This window comes from Parasteatoda tepidariorum, chromosome 7, assembly GCF_043381705.1.
Source record: "Parasteatoda tepidariorum isolate YZ-2023 chromosome 7, CAS_Ptep_4.0, whole genome shotgun sequence".
In the NCBI taxonomy this organism is placed as follows: Eukaryota; Metazoa; Arthropoda; class Arachnida; order Araneae; family Theridiidae; genus Parasteatoda; species Parasteatoda tepidariorum.
The window spans coordinates 9,985,626-10,012,360 of record NC_092210.1 but is presented as its reverse complement, the minus strand read 5'-3'; the positions used below and the strand labels follow the sequence as shown (position 1 = coordinate 10,012,360).

At 30.3% G+C, this 26,735-nt stretch overlaps 1 protein-coding gene across 4 annotated transcripts; it reads right to left on the bottom strand.

Annotated features, from left to right (window-relative positions):
* Positions 1 to 1,625: 1,625 nt before the first annotated feature.
* LOC107455857 (mitochondrial amidoxime-reducing component 1) lies at positions 1,626 to 18,744 on the bottom strand. Of its 4 annotated transcripts, none has more exons than XM_016073575.4 (8): positions 18,610 to 18,744; positions 15,165 to 15,396; positions 11,882 to 12,064; positions 11,511 to 11,682; positions 6,580 to 6,726; positions 3,626 to 3,690; positions 3,425 to 3,496; positions 1,626 to 1,868 (listed from the first exon to the last, which is right to left on the bottom strand). In XM_016073575.4, the coding sequence occupies exons 2-8, from the start codon at positions 15,368 to 15,370 to the stop codon at positions 1,715 to 1,717; spliced, it is 999 nt and encodes a 332-aa protein (XP_015929061.1). In that variant the 5' UTR covers positions 15,371 to 15,396; positions 18,610 to 18,744; the 3' UTR covers positions 1,626 to 1,714. The 4 variants fall into 4 exon arrangements, with proteins under 4 accessions (XP_015929061.1, XP_015929059.1, XP_015929060.1 ...); XM_016073573.3 differs by having other exon boundaries at positions 18,602 to 18,741; XM_016073574.3 differs by having other exon boundaries at positions 18,558 to 18,716.
* Positions 18,745 to 26,735: the final 7,991 nt, after the last annotated feature.

The window sequence follows — 26,735 nt, the reverse complement described above, 5'->3', positions numbered from 1 at the left end:
GTTGCTGTAAAAGCTGGTTAATTTGGAAAACTGTGCTTTATAGTTTTTTCTAGTCAACAGCACCATCTGTTGGCTTACTTAGTTGCTAGATTTTATTATATTATTGCTGGCGTTAAACAACCGACCCAATTCTGAGTTTACGACTATCAATGTTTAACTCCATAGTATTGCAGGTTTAAATTCAACCCAGAAGACAAAAGAACTCCTGGATCAATATTGGGACAGACTAGTCTTCGTGGAGAGCTTTCTGATGGAACTAAACCTACGGGGGGAGGGAACTAACAGCATTTGCGTTACATGGTGAGGAAAACCACGAACATTTTTCACTTATAGCCGGACGGCAAGGGGATTCTAAACCAATGATCCGCCTACTACTGAAAAATTTTTACTAATATAAGTATAAATATTAAATTAAACAAAAATGAAGACCAGAATTTTAGTAAAATAAGCCAAAATGGAAAAGCACCATAAGCGGCTGAAAGCAAAACTGCTTAAAACTGTCTTAGGCAAACAATTTAAATAAAAATGTGAGAAGTTTAAATAAACCCAATCAAATTTTAAAGATACGTGTTTAAACCACTGACAACAGAAAGGCTCCAACACGTAAGTGTATCCAATTATGAAGTAGTACTTGTACTGCTTTTAATTTCATTTTATAACCATTGTTGAACAGCCTACCCAATATTTTGGGTTTAAGACTAATAATGTTCAACTCCGTATCCTTGTAATTTTGAACCCAATCCAGAAATCTCCTGGATCAAGTGTTGGGATAGAAATGTGCCTTCGAGGACTTTTTGATGGAACTAACCCGCATTTGCGCTGCATGGAGGAGGAACCACGAAAACCTCCCACTGTTAGCCTGACGTCAAAGGGACTCAAACCCATGATCCGTATACCACTGAAGATATTTTTTTGTAGTTGTAGTTTATTTACGTCACACTAGAGCTGCACAATGAGCTATTGGCGACGGTCTGGAAAACATCCCTGAAGAGGATCCGAAGACATGCCATCGCAATTTAGATCCGCTGTAGAGGGATGACTCCCCTGCTTTGGTAGCCCGACGACCTACACGCGAAATCGAGCACTTTACGGTAGAACAGTATAACGAGGACCAATACCGCACACCCTCGGTCTCTATGCAGACTAATTCAAGTGCTCACCCACCAGCACACTGACCGCAGCCAATGATGCTTGATATTTTACGTCAGCAGTGTGGTCGATGCCAGCCGGATGCGGAATTCGTATCGACCAGCTATCGCTGGGATTCGAACTCGGTTCACGTCATTTGAAGGCGAGCTCTCGATCCCTTGAGCCATCACGACTCTGAAGTACTGTATGAGCTATCATGGGTGTCTTTAAAATCTGTTTGGTTTTTATTTAAATTGAAAATATTTTGCGTCGGCACTGTGGTCTGTGCTAGACGAGAGCTGACTTTGTATCAACCACCCACCATTTATTTTTGTCACCATTTATCACCAGTTTTATTTTTGGTATTAAAATCGTAATTTGTGTGTGCGTCATCTACATACAGGATACAAGGAGACAATCTTCACATGAGAGACATATACTTACCCAGTTGTTTAAACTTCAAAACAAGTTTGCATTTAAATAAAGAAGAAAACACAGGCGGATAAAAAAAAAGGTGTATTTCTTTCAATTTTCAACATACAACAAAACAGTTTAAATGAAGCAAATGTCACTCATTAAAAAAGCTTTATTTCTGTACTGTGTCCAGTGGACGGGTGATTGTAGCGTAAATTTCATCCTGTACTTTGATAGTTCCAGTTTTTAATACAAAGCAACCAGTTCCAAAACAAGGAATGGAGCCAAGTATTTTTATTATTTTAGGATCCTTTGGTATTCGATACCTAGAACAAAAATGATATTCAGTATTAATAAAAGATAAATATATAGTTAAATTTAAAATGTAGGAGGTTTTTTTTAAGTAAGGGCCTCAGAACACTAATAGGTGACGCATGTGTCGCAACGAGTGCTTGTGTCGTATCCCGGCATTCCTCGGGAACAACTGCGCTCAGTAGCAGCTGTGTAGGTATAGTTCGTTCACCAGCAGTTGGCACCTGACTCCTCCTCCTTGGACGAAGAATTCATTTCAGCGCGGGAGTGAGAGGAGAAACGTATCCGCGCTTGAAATTAAGACAACCCTTAATGTGCGCTAAACGCAAACAGCGAATTCTCGTTCAGTCACTTACTTCGATTTATCATCTGCAATTATACATTTCGTTACTCTAGCTAATTAAATATATTGCGAAAAAATGACTCAAAAAGGACAAATTTTTCACTCAAAGAGAGAAACGTCATCAAATTTATGAAATATTTAATGTTAAAAAAAATTACATGAAGATTGTGAAGTAAATAGTTTGTCATACGATCGCCAAATAGTAACCTTGTTCAGGATTGTTCACATCCTTCTCCCAAAAATAGCGAAATAATATCGTCGGATACCACGTGATGAAGGCGGATCCAAGTGCCAACTCCTGGTGAACGAACTATAAGCTGTACGGTCAGTTCTGTGACTTTAAAATGTTGAAATTTAAAAAATCGCTCGCCATGCATGAGAAACGGTCAGTGATTGGTGAGTATTTTTAATCACTTTTAAGTGTTATTGCAATAAGCCAACATATATTTAGACTAATTCAAAAAATATATCATTCATTGCTCACCCTCATAAGTATTCCCTGGAATTTTTTAAATTGGGCCCATAAAATATGGTGGAATAAAGGGAATAGTTACAGTCTAAAAACGGTGATTCCAACAGTTTTGTTACAAAAAAAATTCTTGTAGATGCTTATGAAACTAGTTTGCTCAAAATAATTTCCCACAAAAAAGAATTTTTAATAGTTATTCATTAATTTATTTATTTTTAACATGGAAATTTTTTTTAAATACCAAGGCATAGCTTTTTTTATAGTAATATAATAATCTACGCTCTTTTCTCTAATGAAATCTGAAATTACCATTATTTTTATATATTAGATAACTAAAAAAACAGAAATATAATATACTTTTTTATAAAAATATGTATAAGGAAAGAATGTATAAGGAGCGATGGGTGAATTTTTATGATGAACATTGAAAATACTAATTTTAATCGTTTTTTAAGAAACTCTGCCCTTTTATATTCTTAATTTCTTTGCTAGAATTCGATGATAATTCTTTCATTTATAGAGTACGGTAAAAAAAAAAAATCTCCTCGTTTATACAAAACGATGTAGGGTTATTCTTTTGTTTAGTAGTTAATTGTAATTCTCCTATTTCTGATTTATACATTTAAAAAAAATATACTAAATTTAAGAATACGTGCCTTTTTTGAATTTATGTATTTGTTGGAAGAGAAAGATTAAACATAAAATAAGGAATTTTGTGACTTATCAAACTAAAACAAATCAGATATTGATCTACTCACTTTCTTAAAGTCGTCAATGGCTCTTTTTGAGTTAAAATTCCTTTATCGGGATCAACCGTTGTCATTAAGCATCTGAAATAAAGATGAAAAAAACAAAGAATGAAACAAGGAAAGCAAAAAAGACAAAAACTGAGAAAAAATTTCAAGTAAATTTTCTGACAGCCATTTTATTTTTCGAAAACTGTACATTTCTTAGCTTACCTAGTGATAGGAAAAACATTTTCCATTTCAACTTCCTCTCCAAATTTTATGTATTGCCACGAATCCTATAAAAATCAATATTGTATCATTTATAAATTGGTACTTTCTGGTAAGCAAGTATATTCAAACATTTTTGTTTGCAATTTAATTATTTATTATTTCTGGAGGTGACGGCCATTTTGTTTTGTGTTTAAAAAAATATGTTGAATTGACTTGAGCCTGTCTAACCGAACATTTATTTGCAATTTTATTATATACCAGGTGTAATAGAAATAAACCATAATTTCAAACATATTAAATTATAAAAATAAAAGAACATAGAAATAAATGTACTGCTTGCTGCATTCAATGTTTTTAATTTTATAATTTTTCCCCGCCGGATACGCTATCTGTTGACGAGTTTCGTAACTAATATTGATTGTGCATTTAGCTATGGCTTTTCTAATTCAGAGGCTCTACTCAGGAACGCAACCGAGATTAATGCTTAGGGGGTAAGTTAAAAAAAAGTAAACTGAATTGATCGATTATTTTATGCTCTGTTTAAAGCTTCTTTTCCATTAAATTTTATACCTGGTCACTTAAGACGAGCGCAGAACGTGGTCGAAATTTATTTATTTATTTGTTTGTTTATTATTATTTTTTTTTGCAATTTTAACCGATTTGTGCTAGGCTTCCTTTTAAAAGGACGATTCCTTTTTGACGAAAAAATTTTTTAGCTCAAGCGTTTAGATACATTTCATTCAGAGACACCAACTACTACGGATTCTGAATAATTTTTGAACATATTTATCCTAGTTATATAGAACATATTTATTATTTTTGAACATATTATCGCAAGGGTAATGTATTTATATTTTAGTAAATTAGAATTAACACTTACCATACCATAGCCGGTCAAATGACCGTTTAAGAACTTTTGCATCAAAAATGAGCTTATCATCTTTGTTACAAATTTGACTTCATGACTTTTTCTAACAATTATATAGAGTAAATATTCCATTATTTTCTTTCTGTGTTTTGTTTGTTTCAAATAATACTTGTCTTATACCTATTTCTACCACATTTGACAGGGAAAACAACTTATTGCCTTATAAGGTAATTGGATGAGAAATCACGATGTAATGCTTGTTCAACGTATTGCATTCGATGAGTTACACATTTCAGCAAAGAATGTTGCATAGTTAGTTCAATCAGAATGACTGTGAATTCAAATTTCAAGAAAGTACCTAAAATTTTAGATTGGCATTTTTGTCTAAGGAAAAGTGACAAAAACTAAATGTTTTGGTAAGTAGCTTATATTCTATTTTGATAACTTTACTTCAGTTCGAACTAACTGTTAATTTTTACCCAGAAAAATATCGAAACAATCAAGACAACAAAATTTCTTAAAAGAAATAATATTAATTATAAGGATTATAATTTTTATATATTCTTATAATTATAAGAATTATGGAAAGAATAATAATTAGAAGAAATATGCTTGCGGAAAATGCATAATAGAAACACCCTGTATAGGTAAAAAATGCGTTGAGCAATGAATTAAAAATTCTTATTCTTTGGGTTTGTAATACATAAAAATTGGCAATATACAATTTTGTTTAATTATAATAAAGTTTTTTTTTAGTTTATTTCCTTTTTAACATCCCTATTTCATACATTCAATCAAGAAACAGTCCGGTCATTTGACCGGCTATGGTAGAAATAGGTATAGATTAAGTGTTGGTATTTTTAGTGTTAAAGCAGAATTTTTTTTAAAAACAGATTTTTTGAAGAAAAAAAACAGAACTTAAACATTTATCTATATGACCTTAGATGTTTAAATTACTCGCGCTTAATGCTGGACAAAAATGTTTTATTTCCCAAAAAATGAAAAAAAATAATTCACCTTGAATAGTTAGTCTAGAATAGAATGCGTTAGTTACTATTTAGAATAGAATAGAATAGTTACTATTTCGAAAATATTCACTGAAATATTGCTTACTGTTGGCAAAAGTAGATTTTTTTGTCCTTTGCAAAAATTACCTTTAACTTTTGTGTCTCGAGTCAATCAAAAGTACATATATCCTAATAGCAGTTAGCATGAGAGCCGCGGTGACTCAGGATATAGAACACTCGCCTCTCAATGAGGGGACCCGGGTTCGAATTCCAGCAATGGCAGGGAGATATGAATTCCGCACCCGGCTCGTACCGACCACAATGGCTGATATAAAATATCCTCAGTAAAAGAAGAATAATAGGTTAGAGTCCCCTTGTAGTCAGGCAAGCAGTTGGAGGTTTTCGTTGTTTTCCTCTTTATGTAACGCAAATGCGGGTTAGTTCCAACAAAACGTTCTCCTGGAAGAAAAATTTCACCCGATACTTGATCCAGGAGTACCCTTGTCTTCTGGATTGGGACCAAAATTTCAAAGCTACAGAGTTGAACATTGGTTTAACCTCAAAATTTGGGTCACCTATTCAACGCCGGTTATAAAATAAAATAAAATAGTTAGCATGGTGGAATTCGAACAAAAAATATATATTGAATCATGTAAATCCTTGTGTAATTCTAAAAAGGCAAAATGACCTTCAACTTTGACCTTTCTAACCAAATAAAAAAAAATTGAGAAGCATTTTTCTTTTTTCAAAACTAAAAACCATCTGTCGAATAGTTTTAGATAAGCAGAAATTTCGAAAAACATCAAAAATGTCAATATCTAAAAAACGGCTTTAGAAAAGTATCATCTGCTAACGATCTTTTTAAAAACTATTTTTGAACGTTTATTAGAATAAAAACTGGTTTCTTATGAGGAACACAACACATTTCTATCTCCTTACGTTTTTCTTTTTAATAGAATTTCTTATACAGTTGATCAATTTTCAAACATTCGGTAAACGACTTAAAAGGACTCTAAAAATGTTCTGACAAATCATGAGAAAAACATATTATAAAATAGAATAATATTAAGTGCATTTACTTCCGCAAATGGTGCAGCACATCCATCAACTAAAATGTTGGGACGGAAATTTCGGAAAGAAATTTGTTTCTCAACAAGCCTGGAGTTCAAATCATCAATTGATGACTGTGACATAACATGAAATGTAGCTATGTCTTGAAGGGAAATCTGTTAAAGAAAAGCATTCGCTATAATCAAAAACATTTTGACTTAAAAACAGTTATATATATGAGTATGACTATAACACTGTATAAAGGGGGATTCTATGTGACATTCACAAACTTAGAAGAAGGACATCATAAAGATTAGGAATTGCATAGTTAAACGCGCCACAATAACCTCATTAACAATTTTGTATTAATATAAGTAGCTATTGTCAAAAATTGCTGTGAAATTTGGCCAAAAATAACTGTTTCACCGTTAATTAATAATTTTTCAACTAATTTGCAAGTTGTTCTTCAAATATCTAAAATACTATGTACAGTCAAACACAGCTATAGTGAACCTTCAAGGGACCGAAATTTTTGTTCACTATAACCGGGAGTTCACTATATCCGTTACTCAGGCAATTTAACTAATGGTTCCCAAACTCCTCCCTTTTATTGCACATTATTCAAATAAATGACTGAAAAATATTATGTAGTAGCAAAAAATTTGTTATTTTTCGTTACTCTTCGTCTTGTGAGCAAAAAAAAATTAGTAATTTTTAGCTGACGAGCAATCCTTAACATCAGATATGGAAACACTTCCTGACTCTCAGATAATTTTTCCTGAATTTCTGTTATTCCACTTTTTAAACATGTCTAACCTGCCATTCGAGAACATAATAGTAGTCTCATAAGATAACTTAGAAAATTCATCGACATTTGTCCAGAAGCTGGAAGATTGCAGCTTCTTCTAATGCTGAACCACTTCAGTAATGCTTCTTCAACCTCCTTGTGATCTGCTTTTCTAAACTTTTTTTCAGCCTTCTAAATTTTTTTCATGAACAGAAATTATTAATTGCCTATTTTTCCATATGTTACAAACTGCAGTTTTGGATAGTTTATATTCCCAGCAAATATCAAGTTGATTGTATTCATTTTCAATTTTTCTAATTATGCCCATTTTATCATCAATGGAGAACGTTTTACGTTTACTGGTCACCATAGTTAAATTTGAGACACTTGTTTGCAGACTTTTTTTAACTGAACTGACAGCAAAAAGGAGTTGAAATGAGGGCCTTATCAACACATATTAGTGTCCAACCCTTTGACCAATAACGAATAATTCCCTCTGACGGAAAATGCATATTGATCTCACTGACACCTTACATGTGCATCTTCTGCCTGGGTTGGAAACATCTGCTTGGTTTGTTTAAGGATGGGAAAGTGAGATAAAAGAAGCAAACAAGAAAAAATGCTTATCGCTACAATCCCCTCTATAGATGGTTTTAAATATTGGTATATGTATTTATTTTGAAGTAGAAATTTCAAAATATTACACAAAAAAAAATGAAAAAAATCTGCTGAAGACAGAAAAAAGTTCATTATATCTAACTTCCTCACTTTTTTGGATCACTATATGCACAAAAAATAACATTATGCGTATATAGCAAGGCACGGGACCGAACATTTCGTTCACTATATCCGGGAGTTCACTGTAAACTGTGTTCACTATGAAGTTCAAAATGAAGAATAAAACAAAGAAAAATTAAAGACATATGAACATATGAAAAAAGGGGGAAATAATAAGTAAAAAAATAACAAACAACAGTTTAAAAAAAAGAAAAAAAAAGGATGAAATTTTATTTAAAAAACCGGGGAAAAAAAAGAAAGATATAATCCCTTCATCAGCCCACATGATTATATCCGTAAAACAGAGTGCTTTCTGATATTGTATCAATAAAGCCAAAGCAAAATATATTAATACAATAGTGCGAGGAGCACTCAAAAATTTTTTTTATAAAAATTACAACAAATAAAATAGAACACAAAAGGTAAAAATAAGTAAAAATAACATGTAAAAACAGAAAATAAAATAAAATAAAATGAAAAAACAGTTAAACATGGACTATAAAGCGAGTAGCGAAATCAGATAAACTTACATGGACGGAAATTTTTCAAGAATGATTTAATTATGTTTTCGCAGAAAGATTGCCAGATTACAAAATATGAAGACAAAAGCGCAAATTGAGTGCAACAAGAGGGTTTTAAAGTGTCGTTCTTACTGCACTGCTGAAGTGATTTGTTATTCTGTGCATTGATTTGTTAGTTACCAAGGATGGGCCCGAAATGGATGTGCGCAAGGTAATATTATACTGGATAATTTTAAAAATTGACCATAAATAGTTTTAGAAAATAGATGTTTATTTATATATATATATATATATATATATATATATATATATATATGCACATATGTATATATATATATATATATATATATATATATATATATATATATATATATATATATATATATATATATATATATATATATATATATATATATATATATATATATATATATATATATATATATATATATATATATATATATATATATATATATATATATATATATATATATATATATATATATATATATATATATATATATATATATATATATATATATATATATATATATATATATATATATATATATATATATATATATATATATATATATATATATATATATATATATATATATATATATATATATATATATATATATATATATATATATATATATATATATATATATATATATATATATATATATATATATATATATATATATATATATATATATATATATATATATATATATATATATATATATATATATATATATATATATATATATATATATATATATATATATATATATATATATATATATATATATATATATATATATATATATATATATATATATATATATATATATATATATATATATATATATATATATATATATATATATATATATATATATATATATATATATATATATATATATATATATATATATATATATATATATATATATATATATATATATATATATATATATATATATATATATATATATATATATATATATATATATATATATATATATATATATATATATATATATATATATATATATATATATATATATATATATATATATATATATATATATATATATATATATATATATATATATATATATATATATATATATATATATATATATATATATATATATATATATATATATATATATATATATATATATATATATATATATATATATATATATATATATATATATATATATATATATATATATATATATATATATATATATATATATATATATATATATATATATATATATATATATATATATATATATATATATATATATATATATATATATATATATATATATATATATATATATATATNTATAATTTTTTAAAGAGAAGAAGGAAAACTATTTAAAAAAAACATTACTAAAAATATTACTAAACTTTAAAATTTAAGAAAATCGGAGATTTAAATTTGATTTTGTTAACATGCCTAAAGTTGACTCCAAAACCAAAACGGGGAAAGATATTAGCAATATTATAATAAATGGGGGGAAAAACCGGTAAAGTGACACGTTCTCTGTAAGGATTAGAAAAAGAGGGGTGTTTGGGTCTAGTAAGTTTAAGCAAGAGCTGAATCAGTTAGAGAAGGGCTAAATCTTTGGATAGCAATGAGCGAACGGAGGAAGTTAAGTTCGAAGTTTAAAAAAGAAGAGTCAGAGAAGTTGCCCAGAAAACGAAAGTATGAAATTCAGAACGAAAGTTTCTCGCAATTAGGGTGATTAGGATTAACATAACGGGGCAAAGAAAATGCGAAATATTTACGATAAATAGCAGTGGAAAAATGATTAAGGTATTTAGTTACAAGAACTTCTAAATTATCTTCTTATTCTCATTTTTTCTCATTCCCGCCGGCAAGTCTTGAAAATGTGCTCCGCTTTTGAGCGTTTGAAACATGTTTGCTGTTATTTCTTATTTATGGTGTCTTGGGATATTCATCCACTTTTAGATGCACCAGGATAATTTTTTTAAAACATTTTTTCCGCACATGTGCTGTATAAAGCAACTACTTCAATTACTCTTATCTGGCACGGTTTTTATTATTATTTTTTTCAATTTTAAAGCAATAATTTCGTTATCAGTTTAAAATTGATTCAAACGCTTTGTTTAATTTTTTTTAAATATTTAAGCTATAGCAAAAGTGGCACTAGACCTAGTATATATTTCGTACATTTACCAAAGGACTAGTTATACTAGGTCTGGTTAAGTGCCACTGCCCGGTATACCCTACACTGATGTTTTTTAAGGTCAAGTGCCACTGCCCGGTATAAGCCACACTGATGTTTTTTTTAAGGTCAAGTGCCACTGTCCGGTATGCATTTGCCCGATACTCCAAACACTGATGTTTGTTCTAATCTATCGTGGTGCAATCAACATACTAGGTTCAAGTACCAAAGTTAGATACCTGGTGAACCATTAAACTTGTATGTATTTTCTAAGTATTCTCCTTTCTGAAGAATAACGAACTGAACTGAATTCAAAGTCAATGAAATGTATTGCAAAAGTCTGTTCTTTCTCTCTTTTTGCACTTTGCTTTATACTTTTTCATATATTCTACGTCTTTGATTATAATGCTGGATGCTTTTGATTTTGTTGCTAAAATGTTATTAAAGTTAAGTTTGAATTTCTCATTTCTCCTTTTTTATCTTTGACGATTGATCAATTTAAAATGCAGGATATAATACACGCAACCTATCTCTCGCCAAAGAAGGTTTTAATGAAGTTGCTTGTTGTTATGTAAAACGTGGATTTACTTTCTAAAAACGCCTCACGTGATTTAGAATTTTTATAAGTAAATAAGAAAATAAATGAATCCACTTCTTACTGGATGTTTCTCTCTTAATTTCTTGAAAAACTGATGATTTTGTACAAACTTTCTTTTGGGAAAATCGGGAAAGAAATGAACTAATCGAATATTGGGCCTTTTTAGAAAATTCTGAAACCATTTTGATGCTTGTTCGCCGCAATCAACAACATAACACACTTCTCCATGTACCCTAAAAAGTAACATCGAAAAATTAAATAAAGTGCATAAAATGGGAAAATTAGAATAAACTATTAATGTAGTACATATGTCGAGAATAGTCGTATTTTTAAAATAAGCAAATAAAAACCTTATTGAATTCAAATTTAATGCTTTAAGCAAAGGGTGCGACAGTTTTTCTCGTGACGGTAAATCAGTAGCAATATACTTACTGACATTCAATAATTTTATCATCCTTGTTAGGAGTGGATTCTATCTTTACAGTCAAAGGGTCTACGTTAGGTCCAGAAATGATAAGATTTGAGTCAACAATTTTCGGCGTCAGTAGAGATAGTGTTGGTGCTTCACGCTGAGAAATCAGTTTATTATCTTCTTCCGATATTATCATAAATGAACTGGAATTCAATAAACATCAACAATTAGTTTCACTTACAATTGTAAATCACGTCAATGTTTTATAGAGAATACTTGGTATAATTTAAAATAAATTCTAACATGCGTTTGAAGAACATGTTATTTTGAAAATACTTTATTTTCCAACTTTTGGAGCATGTTGAGATCGACTCTGGTTATAAAATATTGAAGGATTTCCCACCCCAGCTCTCTACCACTCTCCAAACCCCAAAAGAATTGCCAAACGCAGTCCTTTGTAATTTGATGAACAAACTAAGTACGAAAACTACTTAGAAAATTGCTTGAAACTTTTTAAATATTTAAGATATTCAAATCGCTATAATTTAAAATAGCTATATTTACGATATTCAACGCTGGTTATAAAATAAAATAAAATCATTACAGGTTCAGCTGCTGTGAATCAATGGCTAGAGCGTTTTCCTTCCAACAAATGGACCCAGGTTCGAAACCCAAAGGTAGCGAGACGTATTTCGCTCCCTTTCACACCGACTACAGCTCCCTACACACCGGCTTAACCGAGAAGGCTAGTTTGTCCCAATCTTGATCCAGGAATTCTTTTGTCTTCTGGGTTGGTTTCAAAATTGCAATGCTACGTAGTTGAGCATAGATAGTAGTAAACACTGAAATAGGTTCGCTGTTCAATGCCGGTTAAAAAATAAAATAAATTCTTATAGCAATTTGGAACCTGTTTCAGAAGCCTTCAAAAATTTTTGAGAGCTTCAAATATAAAAATCACCAAACAAATAAATATTTTTAAAGCTGTTTCCCTCCACACTTTTGCATGGTGCTGAATTTTGGGAACATCCTCAAAACTGAAGTAGGAAAGCTGGAAATATTCCAAAACAAGTATTTAAGAATTTTCGAGCTTAACAAAGGCAAGATTATCAACCATTCATGAAGAAATTTTGAAGGGAAGATGGACAGGACATACTCAAAACGGGATAGCCTTGCTAACATTGCGATTACTTGGGCACCCGATGGAAAATGTAAAAGAGGACGGCCGAGACTTACTTGGCAAAGATGTCATGCGCACTGAGATATATGCAAATCAAAACTAAATGGATAGGAAGAGGAAAGAGGACTGGCTCAGGAAAGGGGTGCCTGGATAGGTAGGTAGGTAAGGAGCTATGCTCATTAGTTTTGTCATGTCTTGCACATACATAAACTGGTGTATGAAAAAATATTTATAAACAAAAGGATTAGGACCCCAAATTAAGTGGAGAAAAATTTCTGGTTAATACCCCCAGAGGTGTAATAAAATCTCGAAACTATTAAGATACTCCCCTTAGAAAATTTACCATAGGTTTGACATAAAAAATTACCATACGATATTCCTGTGGGATTTTGTCATATGCATATGGCAAATTTTTGCCATATGGGAAATAATAATTGCCATACGTATATGGTAAAATTTTACCATAGACAGAACCCCATTGGAATATCCTATGATAATTTTTATATATGGGTCATTCTCACGAAAACTGTCATTTTTCAGTTCATAAAATCCCAAAAAAGTAAAGTGAATAAAAAGCTCTGAAACTTTTTATATTAATAGAAATATATAATGGCATTATAAAGAAAGTATATATTCTATAAATTATACTTAATATTTAAATAAATTAATTAATTTCACTGTTTGAAAAGTGAGGGAATGACGCTAATAGTAAGGGAATGATATTTTATTTTAATACATGTTTTTCTCTAAGTTACAGCTACCTCAAGTTTGAAAATGATAGCATACTAAGTATATCTAACATTTATTATAATTTAGTTTTGCATACTTAATAGTTTTTAAAGGTTTGGGAAATTTAATAATATACTCATCTTGAATCATTCCCTCACTTCAGCATCATTTCCTCACTTTATACACTAGTGAGGGAATGACAAATTTAATGAAATTTAAACCTAACAGTTAGGCCTAATTAATTTCTGAAAACAATCACATACAATTATATTCATACAAGAAAGCAACATATAATTATCCACTTTCTCGTTGAAGTTGTATTTTATTTTACTCTAAAAAACGACATGAGGGAATGACAAATGTAAAAAATTTTACCTGGTTTGATTCATTCAAATTTATTCCACAGCAAAGCTTCTTTAAGTTGAAGATGGAAACATACTGCAATTTTGTTCTATGATGCCAGTTGTTAACTTCTGAAGTTTTTATTAAAATATTTTTATTCTAAGAAGATTGCAGGTGATAAGAACATTGTTGTGAGGGAATGACGCGAAACACTGGGGACAAAGTTTAAAATAGTGCTGTGTTAATATTTTTATCAGAAATTAAATTTAAAATTGATTTTCTGAATTCTATATTTCAGTATTCTGAAATAAAAAACACGAATTTGTAAAAAAAAAAATTTTATTTCAGAAACAATTTTTTTCTTTTTTTAAATCAGCAGTGGGGACAAGTGTTAATTTCAAATATTGGTATGTTTTAATTACCTAAAATAAATAAAAAATAAAAATTGATAATTTTATTTTTATTCTTTTGTTAGCCTGCATTCTGAAGGACACTTACCCTGAAATTTTTTTTTCGTAAGTTGTAAAACAAACTTAAAATATACTGGGGACATGAAAATGACTGTTTTTGTGAGAATGACCCATATACGAAATTTTTGCCTTAAAATTATGGTTTTTTAATTATGGTTTATTAATTATGAATTCCTGTTTATTAATAACTGTTTGTTAATTATGGTTTATTAATGATTATATTATGCATAGACAACAATAAAGATGAGTCATGAAATTACAGGGATTACTTTTCACAATGATTACGCTACAAGAATAATTAAAATGAGCGAAATTAAGGTGAGAGATTTTGCTATTAAATATATGAGAAAAGACAATAATTATGTTTACATAATTAAACATAATTATCGTTTGTAAACATAATATTATGTAAATTATGTAATATTATGTAAATCATGTTATATTATGTAAATTATGCAATATTGTGTAAATTATGTCATTATTGTATATGACATAATATTATCAAGTATTATGTAAACAGAATTATTGTTCGTATTATTATTATACGTACTCCTATCGCTGCATTTAAAGTGAGAAATTTCTTACCGGTCTAAGAGTCCATTTACTTCAAGTCCCAATTTCGTACACTTTCCTTCTGTGATTTCCAGTCCTCTCAGGGACTTCACAGGATAGAACAGTATTCTATTAATGCATCCCACTTTCACATATCGTTTTTTCTTCCAAATGAAAGCTCCCACTGCAACAACGGCTAAAATAGGCAGAACTATCCAACCGCTTGCTACTTGAGGCATTTTGAAGAAATTATTAGTTTCTATCTCTAGAAAATAAACGACAAGGTTTTAAATATGTCTAATGGCGTCAAATGAGCTAAATATTGTTTTGGAAGAAAATATTGTTCGAGCGAAATTTAAAAAAAAAAAAAAAAAAAAATTGGATACGAAGTCGTAGTTGATCTCACTGCTACTTAATCACTGCCCTAGTTACATATTTTCAGACTTTTACCAAAAAAAGTTTAAAAAAAGTTCTGCAGATTAATTTACCATTCATGTGGAAATTTTGAAGAGAAGATGGACAGGACATACTCTTTGTTTAAAACGGGATAGCCCTGCTAACATTGCCCTTACTTGGGCACCTGATGGAAAACGCAAAAAAGGAAGGCTGAGACTTACTTGACAATGCATGCTCACCAAAATCAGCAAATAAATGAGATCAGAGAATAAACGACAAGGTTTTAAATGTGTCTAATGGCTTCAAATAAGTTACGATGATGACGTCAAATGTCTAATAGCGTCAATATTTTTTCTGGAAGAAAATATTGTTCCAGCGAAATTTTAAAAAAAAATTGGATAAGAAGTCTTAGTTGATCTCATTGTTCTACAATCACTGCCCTTGTTATGTACTTTTAGACTTCTCGCCAAGACAAAAGTTTAATATTGCAAATTAATTTTTAGAGGAGTAAAAAACAAAAAAAAATAATCAAAACCTTTACGAATCATTAACGAGGAAAGCCAGATTAAAAATATAAGCATTTGCAGTAGAAACTAAGAGGAGGTGAAATGAGTTTATAAGCCCTACTGCGGTCGTGTTGATTTTTACATGTTTGTTATACTGGTCGTAATATATGCATGATAATGAAGAAAAAATATTATTTTGTCAAAATAATATTTTGTTTTTTTTTCGTTTTACCCCGTCTAAATTAGACGGGGTAAAACGAAAAAAAAAAACTTCTTCCTAACTTCAGAGCAAATCAAGCTTGTTTTGATAATTTTAATACTGCTTTCCTCGATAGTCTGATAATTTTGGAAATTCCATATTAATTTGTAACCCCTTAATAGGTATACACTTCTTTTTTTTGGTAACAAGGATTTTAAAAATCCGTATTAAGAGCTGTCATTGCGAAACATCATGTATAATTTGAATGATAGTAAAAGTCATGCGAGCCGTGGTGGTTCAAGGGATAGGTGATTCGTCTTCCAATGAGGTGACCCAGGTTCGAATCCCGGCGGTGGTTGACACGAATTCTGCTCCCTGCTCGTGTCGACCACAGTGCTTAGGTAAAATATAATCAGTGGTAGACGGTTCATGGGTTAGAGTTCCCTAACCGTCAGGCTAACCGTGGGAGGTTTTAGTGGCTTTTCTTTCCACGTAACGCAAATGCGGGTTAGTTTCAGAAAGAATTCCTCCACGAAGGCTAGTTTGTCCCAATGATTGATCCAGGAATTATTTTGTCTTTTGGGTAAGTCAAAATTGCAAAGTTACGGAGTTGAACATTGACAGTAGAAAACTCAGACTTGGGGCAGCTATTCAATGCCGGTTATAAAATAAAATAAAATTATAACATGCAACAACCTCTTAAAGACAGAGTCTAATTTTCTTCTAATTTGAAATAAACAAACAGTAAACTAAAATTTCTTAAAGTTATTAAGAATAATTTAAAAATTTTTTACTTTTTTAAAGGTAAAAAAATGTTAAAATTTCTTTTTTAAAATAACTCTTATGAACAACCAATTCTACTGTAAATTTTAAAGGTGTTTAATTTTTAAGTAGTTTTTTTTTTCTTTTTTTTTAATTAGAATATTTTAGTAAAACTAACGAATATATTTGATTTAAAATATAATGAAGGAAGAATTATATAAATCTTTAAATCTATAATTTTGTCTGCATGCATAGTTTTGTTTGCATGTCCTTAAAAAAAGCATACAAAACTAAAACTTCAGTTAATTGAAATACAAACTAAATTTTAGGACAATTATAGAATATTTTTTTATAAATTTTTGTACAGAATTGATGCCGCTAATGAAATGTAGCACAACATTCCATGCAAAAGTAAAAAGAAATTGAACTAAGAAAATAACTAAAGTATAAAAAATAAATTGAAATTTGTACACTGCGCAAAATAATAAATGGTCCACTCTGAATAACTTTTGATCTAAAGATCGAAATTCACATTCTAGGATTCAATCTTAATGGTTTGTCGGGGTGACCTCAAAGATGCTAATTAGTTCATACGATATTACCATTACCATATTCGTACGATTAGATAGAAGTTACGTAACCTGACATAAAAACATACGTTCTCTAAATAAACATGTTTTTTTTTTTTTGACGGATTCGGATTTTTAAATTCCGAAAATACAAAAAATTCCGAAATAATAGAGGCAATCTGGGAAAAATGGTCCCAATAGTTTGGTCAGGAGAGCGATCCAAAATTTGGACCCCTAATGTTAACTTTACTTCTTGCGTATTTCATCATATCTCGAACTTTTTAATCGTATCGAACTTTTTAATGTTAACTTCACTTTTTGCGTACTTCATCATATCTCGAACTTTTTAATCGTATTGAAACATTTTTGTACAATATTATAAATATATATACATTATTTTGTGCAATATATTCCTTCATCCAAAGATAATTCCATGCAAAATATATCTCTTAGTAAATATTTATAATTTTTTGGCTATTTTTTAAATAGTAGAAAAAATTTCGACTTGTAAGGTACACAAATTTCTACATCATTTTAGTGAATGCAATTTTAAATGCCAAAGTACTAAATTTGAGCGAAATCGGTCGAATAGTTCCAGAGAAATGGAATTTTAAAAATACACCTTTTTAAAATTTGCTTGGTTAGTAACAGTCAATACTCAAAACTAACTAAATTATTAATTAGTCGATAACTGGTTAAACTCTAATATCTAAAGCCTTATAAATTTATTTTGAAATATTTGATATTTTTAGAGAGTACAAACAATAAAATAACGTCAATATTTTCATTAGATACTTTTGCTAAATTAAATTATTTTGAAATATCACTTTAAAAAAAAAATACAAACATTATATTAAAGATGATATTTTCATTGGATGCTTTTGTTAAATTAAAAGAGATAATTAAATTCACATCTACAAATGCCCAACGTTCTGTATTTTACAACATGGCAATAATTTCACTTAAAGTAAACAACAAAAATAATTATAATCACATGCAAATATTAGACGTATGCATAAAAGCAATAATATTTCCTACTTTGTTACCCAGACTAATTGTTACCAGAGAAATTTGTTTGAAAACAACTTAGAATAGATACTAAGAAGCAGAAACTGCCCGCTTCTTGATATCTACAAATGTATGCCGATAGATATCTAGAGTTCAAGTGTTAGCAGATAACATCGATTATCGGTGTTTACATCCTAAATCTTTATTGATGGTTACAATATTCTTCTCTAATAATGTAAAATTTTTCATTTTATCTATTATTTATGTGAATTCAGAGACAGAGACTACCATCGCATTATTATTTGGGAATTAACTCCTTCCTAAAAGGAGTTAGTTTTACACCGACCGACTGCGTGCACGGTTGTCAGGCAGAAATCCTTTGTTTATATCATATTTTCCTAATATATAATAAAAGTTGTTTTATTTTGGAAATTCTTCAATAAGTCCATATCGAGCCGTGAAGAGTCAGGGGATAGAGCGTTCGCCTTCCAATGAGGTGAACCGGGTTCGAATCCCACCAATAGCTGGTCGATACGAATCCGCATCCGGCTTGAACCGACCACAGTTCTGACATAAAATATCCTCTGTGGTAGACGGATTATAGGTTAGAGTCCCCTTGCGGTCAGGCTACCCATGAGAGGTTCTCTCCATGTAACGCAAATGCAGTTTAGTCCCAGGGCTAAAGAGAATAGAAGGGCTAGTTCACTCCGCTCTTAGAGCTGAAGCTACGATTTCCCTCCTCATGACGTCACTGTGTCCACAGATCTCGGAAGATCGCACGTAAAAATATTATGATAATTTTGCATCTTTCTCTTTGTAAAAATAAGTTAGACTTTTTCTGGTTATTAGCTTTCAAACTTTACGTAATTAACACATTATTTCCATTCATAAACATAGTTTAAAAAAACTTTCTTGGCCAGTATATTAAAAAAATACCATTTTAAACTTATAAAAATATTTTACAAGTTGGCGAAAATGACACTATAAATACTTTATTTTAAAAAGTTCAGTTTTAACTTTAACTATTAAGAAAAATGAAGGCATATATCGACACTTTTTTTATCTACATATTCTTTTATAACGATAAGTTAAGTTAAATTTAGAATCCCTGATTTTAAAATATGCCGTTAATAGCAATTTGTTCATACTTAATCATTAGGAAACATCAACCTTAAACGCTAATTACTGAAACAAAATAATAATTTAGGTTCATAATGACATTAGAAATTTTACAATTGTTTATAGATATTTAAATTTAAGATGATATAATTTATAGATATTTAAATTCAAGAGAATATAATTTTTAAAAGAATCATAAATATTTAGAATAACTACATTAAAAAAATAAGTTATGAAATTAGGAGAATTTTAACTGTACACAATATATTTTATTTATACTTTTTACTTACGTTTTAATTTTCTTTGACTTTAACCATTTTTTAATTTTTTTCACATGCCTTTATTTTTGAAGTAACGAGGCGGTTTCTATTTAGATAACGAATTTTTATAAAAGTTCTTAACGATAGAAAAAACGCATTGCTGTTTTATATTAACTGTGTCATTTCGAAATCCATTCTTTACATAGTTGTTCATTTACTTTAGGGAACACGCGGAAAATTATATTTTTTCCTTTTGTTTTTCTATCAGAATTTTTGCAAGTTGCAATCGCACAAACTGGCATTTTGTTAATAGTTTTGAAATTTTGTAAATTCACGGCAAAAACTGAGGAAAGTCATTATAGAAAATAAAAAATTTCTTAGAATATGTCACAAAAAGAAATGCTCCAATATTAGTTAGAGCTAGTAAGGCCGAACTCTCTGTTCTTGTTATATATATATATATATATATATAGTTTCAAAAACGTGTTGTTTTGCTGAATTATGTTTTACTAAACATCTTAGTAACGCCTTTCCTCTCCTAACCGTACTCAACTATCAAGGGGGAGGGGAGAGAAAATTTTGAATATCCTTTTTATTTAATTTTCACAAATAAACAAATGATGTATATTTATTCTATTTGGCAGTATCTCCCGATACATGCAAAATACAAGGCCGTCACCAAATCACAATTAGAGCTAAAAACGCGTGCGGTATTTTACATTTACTCTAACAAAATTATGCCAATACAATTACGCAATCAACAGTTTTTGCTTAGGTAATTAAAGAGTATACGGTTACCTGCTTTTGATAATTGTTTAAACTAAATTAAATCTAGATTTTTAAAAAAATATAAAAACTGAGAAACGTGTAGTTTTAAATTATTAACTCAAAATCACAAAACGCATAATTATATTTCTTTATAGTTTCGAGTGAAATTAGACAGAGGTTCACTATCAAGCGACCCCTTTATTTTCTAGTACCTTCTTTACAAGGTATTGTGTTGCCTAATACTATATAATTAAAAATTTATTCAGCACAGAAAAACACAAATTGAAAACATACCCCGAAATCGTAGATAGCGAGGGCAGAGGCCCTTTAATGTTACGACTATGTTTGTTTAAATTTTCTTTAAAGTCATTAAATTTTGTACTTTTTTTTCTTTGACTTCTCATAAAATGCACTAAATGTTTTGACTGACATAAAACGCACACAATCTAACTCGCCAAAAACTTATTCACATTGAACCTCATTAGCTATTTATAACTTATTGAGGATTTAGAAATTAGTTACTTTCCTGGCCTTGGCAAAAATTACATTATTTCTCGACTTATTTTCTTCTAAAACAGCAAGAATTACATTATGTCTCTACTTATTTTCTTCCGAAACAAATTCCCAAACAATTACAAGTTTCCCTAACCCAGAACGACGAGTATCAGTCCGATCATGTTATGTTGAAAGTTAAATGATTATAATAAGTTATATGTGATAGCAAATGAGAAAGCAACTAAATAGAATTAAAAACTTCTCTGGCTATCTATCCTAAATCTTCAGAAAAGAAGAAAACTTTAATCATTCTAAAACTCGGTAAATTTGAAAGGCACTACCAAAAATAAAGTATAATTTTTTTTTTAAAGTGTTTCTTTTTGCTTTCGGTCTGCAACAAAAATGATATTAAAACGATAAAAAATTTATGTTATCAACGTATCACTATTAAAAAGAGGGATTTAAAATATCAAAACCAGTTTCATTGTTAAGGTTAACTTGGTGTTTCTAACAAGCTTTTAGTATTTTTAATGTCTTCCTCAAAAAATCATTCCCCAAACTTTAATAAAATCGTATTTTTCTCACTTAAATATTAATTTCAGACATCTTGCATGATAATTATATAGCTTCATTTTTAACAGAGATCCTTGAAGTATATGTTAAGAAAATATATTATAGAACACCTTGTAAATTATCCCTACCAGTGGAAACATTTGAAAGATTAGTGTGGATTATCAAATCCATAAACAAATTCCACCCTGTTGTATTATTCTTGTGGTTATTTTTAAATGAAATGCAATTTTTAAATGATTTTTTTAATATGCTATGTCAAAATGAAATTAGCATTTTTTTTTTCTAAAAAAAGCTTTATATTATTTAAGCACCACAAGGTTTTGATTAGTTTCAACGAAGAAAGAACATTAACAAAAAATGATGTAAATACAGCAATGGCGCGATAAGTATGAGCCAAATGGTTACCAAAATCTAATCTATAATATAAACGTAATCTTAAAAGTAAGAACTAATTTTTTCTTAAATACAAGAACTATTTAGTTTCCTTAAAACTTCCATAAAAACTCAACACCTATTTTTCTACCTAACCGCCAAATCGGTCGATGCAATTTTGTAGAAATTTATCTAGTTTTTTGTATATAAATAACAGCTTCTGACCATGTTCTTTAGAAAGCATTGAACCTCATCTAAGATCTGAATTACCTTCTGGTCAAGTATTCTTTCAAATCAGAGAACATGGTAACTGTTTGTAGAGTTCAGACTGTAAAATTTGTGGGTGAGAAAGAAAAGGAAATGTTCATCTCAATAAAAAGCTAACAAGAACACTCATTTATTGAACAAATAACATTTTTATTTATTCATTTAACAACTATTATACACTGATGAAAACAAAAGAGAGGAAAAGTTTTTTTTTAAAAAAAGAAGAAAATAAACAAAATAAGTAATGGCTATACGCAAACAAGGCATCAGATAATAGCTAAACTTTTCAAGGACACCTCTGCCCTTTGAGGTCAAAGAGCAGTGACGCTGTGATTGTGTCTGTGTATAATACTTTATTTGCTAGCAGAATCTTGTAGTGTAAGGACGTTTGAAAAGGCTTAGCCTAATCTTTTTTTTTATTTCTTTGTTTACCCATTGTTACTATGGCCAGTGGTCATTGTCCAGATGATGCCACAAGATGGTGAATAGTTGGAAGACTTGAGACTGGCTAGTCATAAGCTATCTGTTGCAGAGACCACAGGGCTTCGAGAAATGGAACAGTTCACAGAGACAGAAACAGTGGCCTATTAACCTGGTCAAGACCGCAAAAGAGCAACGCCAGCTCTAGACTTCTGTCCAAAAGGTTTCGATCCACGACACAGACGCAGGCGTCTTACAACCTGTTTACAATGTAATGCAACCTGCTTGCAGTGTAAATACAACAGGAACATACATTTCATGGATACCAGCCGCCTAGAAACTTAATGCAGGTGCCCTGTAGTCAGCATTCCTTTGACTGTGAGCCCTCAAAAAAGACAAGGTGGTGTCGAGAGCACCTGTCTTGCACAGAGGATGGTGAGATGCAATTCAGTCTGAACAGCCACTCGAGACATGTTCTCATCTGGAGAGAACCTAGTCCCTAACATCTAGGAGTTGATATCAGCTGACATAGGCGAAAAAGACCCCTATAGTCAAGGTGGTCTGAGCAGGCATTGTGGCAGATGGGCATATCAACCTTCGTGTTCGATCAGATACCAGACAGGTCAGCAGTACAAGGACGGAATCCTTGCACCCTATGTGAGACTTTTCCGCAGAGCACATGTCATCTTAATGGACGATAACACCTGTCCAAGCAGGGCTCAGTTCGTGGACGAATACCTACAATCGGAGAACAGTCAAAGATTGAAGTGGCCTGCGATGTACCCTGACCTTAATCCCATCAAACACAAATGGGACGCCTTGCTCGTTGAATTGCAGCTCAAAGACCAGTTCCAATGACCATCGATTAGCTCAAGGGTACCTTGGTGCAAGATTGGTTGTGGTTGCCACTGGGATTGACAAGAGGCTAGGTAAACAGCACAAAATGTCAATGCTCGAGTTGTGTAACTATTAGGGGTGATCATACACTCTATTAGACAAGTTTTTCTCTGGCTAACAGAGTGTCTGTCAGTGACCATTTTCCTTATTTAGAGTACAGATTAGACCCATTTTTGTTTCCCCATATTTTGGCCAGGTATAGTTTGATTTTCTTTGTTAGTTTTTATAGCAAAAAAAAAAACATTATCCCATCAATTGTTTTCACTAATGTATGTTAACATTTCTCAGTAATAGATTTTTACAGCTTATTCTTTGGTCCATACAACAATTAGGAGATAAATATCATTATATTTATAAAATAAAACTAAAATTTATACGAGAAAAATTATGAGCTTCCTAAATAGAATAGACGCCACAAGTTACCACAATTTCTCTACTCTCCATTACCGTAATTTCGGTTAGTCTTGCTTTTTCTTCATAGTAGGTTCCAGCAAAAAGTTACAACTGTTACCAGGGGAAAAAACAAGATTCTGCAAAACCACAGTTATAGAGAGGTGGAAAGTGTAGAGAATTGGGATATAGCATAACATTGAGATGCCTATTTTATTTACAAAGAGTACAATCCAAACAAAACAAAAAAAGCAAATTAAGTGAAAATGCATCAGTATAAAACTGATTATATCTACAGGATTTCCAAAATGTCAAATATATCAAAATAATGCATAAATGATACCAAATATCCCCTCTATTCTTTTTCCTTAACAGTTGGGACGGAGACAACATCAAATGCTTAATAGAAAACATTTCTTTTTGTATATTTGGATAATACAGAAAAATCGTACCTCAATGTGACACACAGGATTTTTTTTCGTTCACAGATGGCACTGCAATCAAAAATGAAACTGGCATACAAATTGTTTAACATAGAGATATCTTGAGAAATATTGGGTTGAGTAAAAAGTCATTGTGTTTCTTAGTAACAGATAGAGGCAGTGAAGTTTCAGAAATACTTCAAGCAATTGCAATAGTAGTTGTTACATTATTGATATCTGATAGTTTAAACTTCATTGTAAAGATAAAAATTGAGATATTTCTATGATTTTTGGAGATACGACACTAAAGTGTTCATTTTTTTATATTCTTTAATTTTATTTCCGTTAAAAATAAAACGCACGCCACGCTTGTGAAAAATTGCACAAAGTTTATGGTGACGATGCTCTTCAAGAACATCAGTGTCAAAACGGGTTCAAGAAATTCTGCACATTTTGATTTTAAAGATGCTCCTCAATCAGAAAGACCTTGTTAGATTGATGATGACAAAGTAAAGACATTGATCCAGTCAAACCCATGTTACCCGACACAAGAGATAGAGTTCAGTCACAAAATTTATTGTGTGTCCACCTAAAGAAAAGCAAACAAAGCTCGATATTTGGGTTCCTTGTGAACTCAAAGAAGTTTATTTAATAGGACGAATCAGCATCAGTAATATGCTCATGAAACCAGAAGAAAACTATCCTTTTTTTTTTAAAGGAATGATAACTAATGGTGACAAGCTAATTTTTAAAAGAGATGATTCGCTACATCAAAAGCAGATCATGCTTTCATTGTTGTGGTATTAGAATATTATGTATTAGGTGTAGTATTAGAATAATTAATTCGGATGCGTACTGTAGGCAATTGAACAGTTTAAACGAACCTGTCATCCAGAAACATCCGGAGCTCCTCAATTGTAAAGCGTTCCATCACAACGCGAGATCACACACATATTTGGCGACTCACCAAAAGTCATTGAAACTAGGATGTATTGCCCTACCAAGCATACTCACCTGACCTTATGCCGTCAGGCTTACACTTATTTAACTTTTTTAAAAACTCCTTGGGTGGAATAACGCTAAATTGAAATGATACTGTAATTCAGCACATTGTTAAATTTCTCACAAACAGAGACAGGGCCTTCTATGAACGGAGAATTATGAAGCTCACTGAATGATGGCAATAGGTCATCGAACAAATGACAATATCTTTAACCTCTATTTAAATATATGACTCTAAAAAATGTAGTAAAAAAAAACGCAACGGCATCTCAGTGTCAATTTTAAACATTTTGTATCACATTTTCATTATGCAACTTCATCGCCATTTATGAACCAAAGGGCAAAAGAACCTGTAGGTCAAATTAGGATAATTTTTTCTGGAGAATACAAATCCTTGAAAAACAAAATGAGAGTTCCCTCTTAAAATTTTGAACTATTTGTACTTCATTTACATAGTACAATTTGTTTGCCATTTGTGAACTGAAATGCAAAAACCTGAAGGTCAAATTAGGATAATTTTTTCTTTCAAATCCAAATCTGACAAAAAAAATTTCCCTCCAAAAAATTTTTAAGTTGCCCTACCCCCCTTGTAGAATTCGGAATCATTGAATGCATCTCTTAAGCGTAATTTCAGTTTTAGATCCCATGCATACTTGAGATATTTGACTGTTTTCACACCATTTGAATACCCTGTACAAACAAAACATAAATAACTTTCATAAAAAATATTATTTCAATAAAAAAATTATGTGAAAATAACTAACAATATCAAAACAATTATAAAGTAATATAAAAAATACATTATTTAGAAAACTACTGAAATAAGTAAAAACTATAAGTTCTGTAAATAGAAGCTTTAACTTACAGAACTAATAGTTTTTAAATAAATTGCAGGATAACAAAAGCATAGAAATTTATCACGTAATATAACAACAAGCATAACAAAATATTTTGTTTCATTATTATAGTAAGTACAACAAACTTTTATTTGACAATAGAAAATTTCATAACAATGAGCAGGGTCATGGAGTTGAAGTTGAGAAGTTCTCAACTACTATTCTTTTATTTAGGTTGAGAAATTCTAAACTTTTATTATTTCCTGGTATTTTACAAATGTTGAGTCAACCAGTGCTAGATTTGATTGTTGATGCAAATCCATATCATTTTACAAAAATATTA

Bases quoted from the DNA above. Each gene is read 5' to 3' on its own strand.
- LOC107455857 (XM_016073575.4), bottom strand. From the start codon at position 15,370: ATGCCTCAAGTAGCAAGCGGTTGGATAGTTCTGCCTATTTTAGCCGTT. The intron at 12,065-15,164 runs GTAAGAAATTTC...ATTGAATTCCAG, and splicing joins GTAAATGGACTCTTAGACCG to TTCATTTATGATAATATCGG. The intron at 3,497-3,625 runs GTAAGCTAAGAA...TCTTTATTTCAG, and splicing joins AATGTTTTTCCTATCACTAG to ATGCTTAATGACAACGGTTG.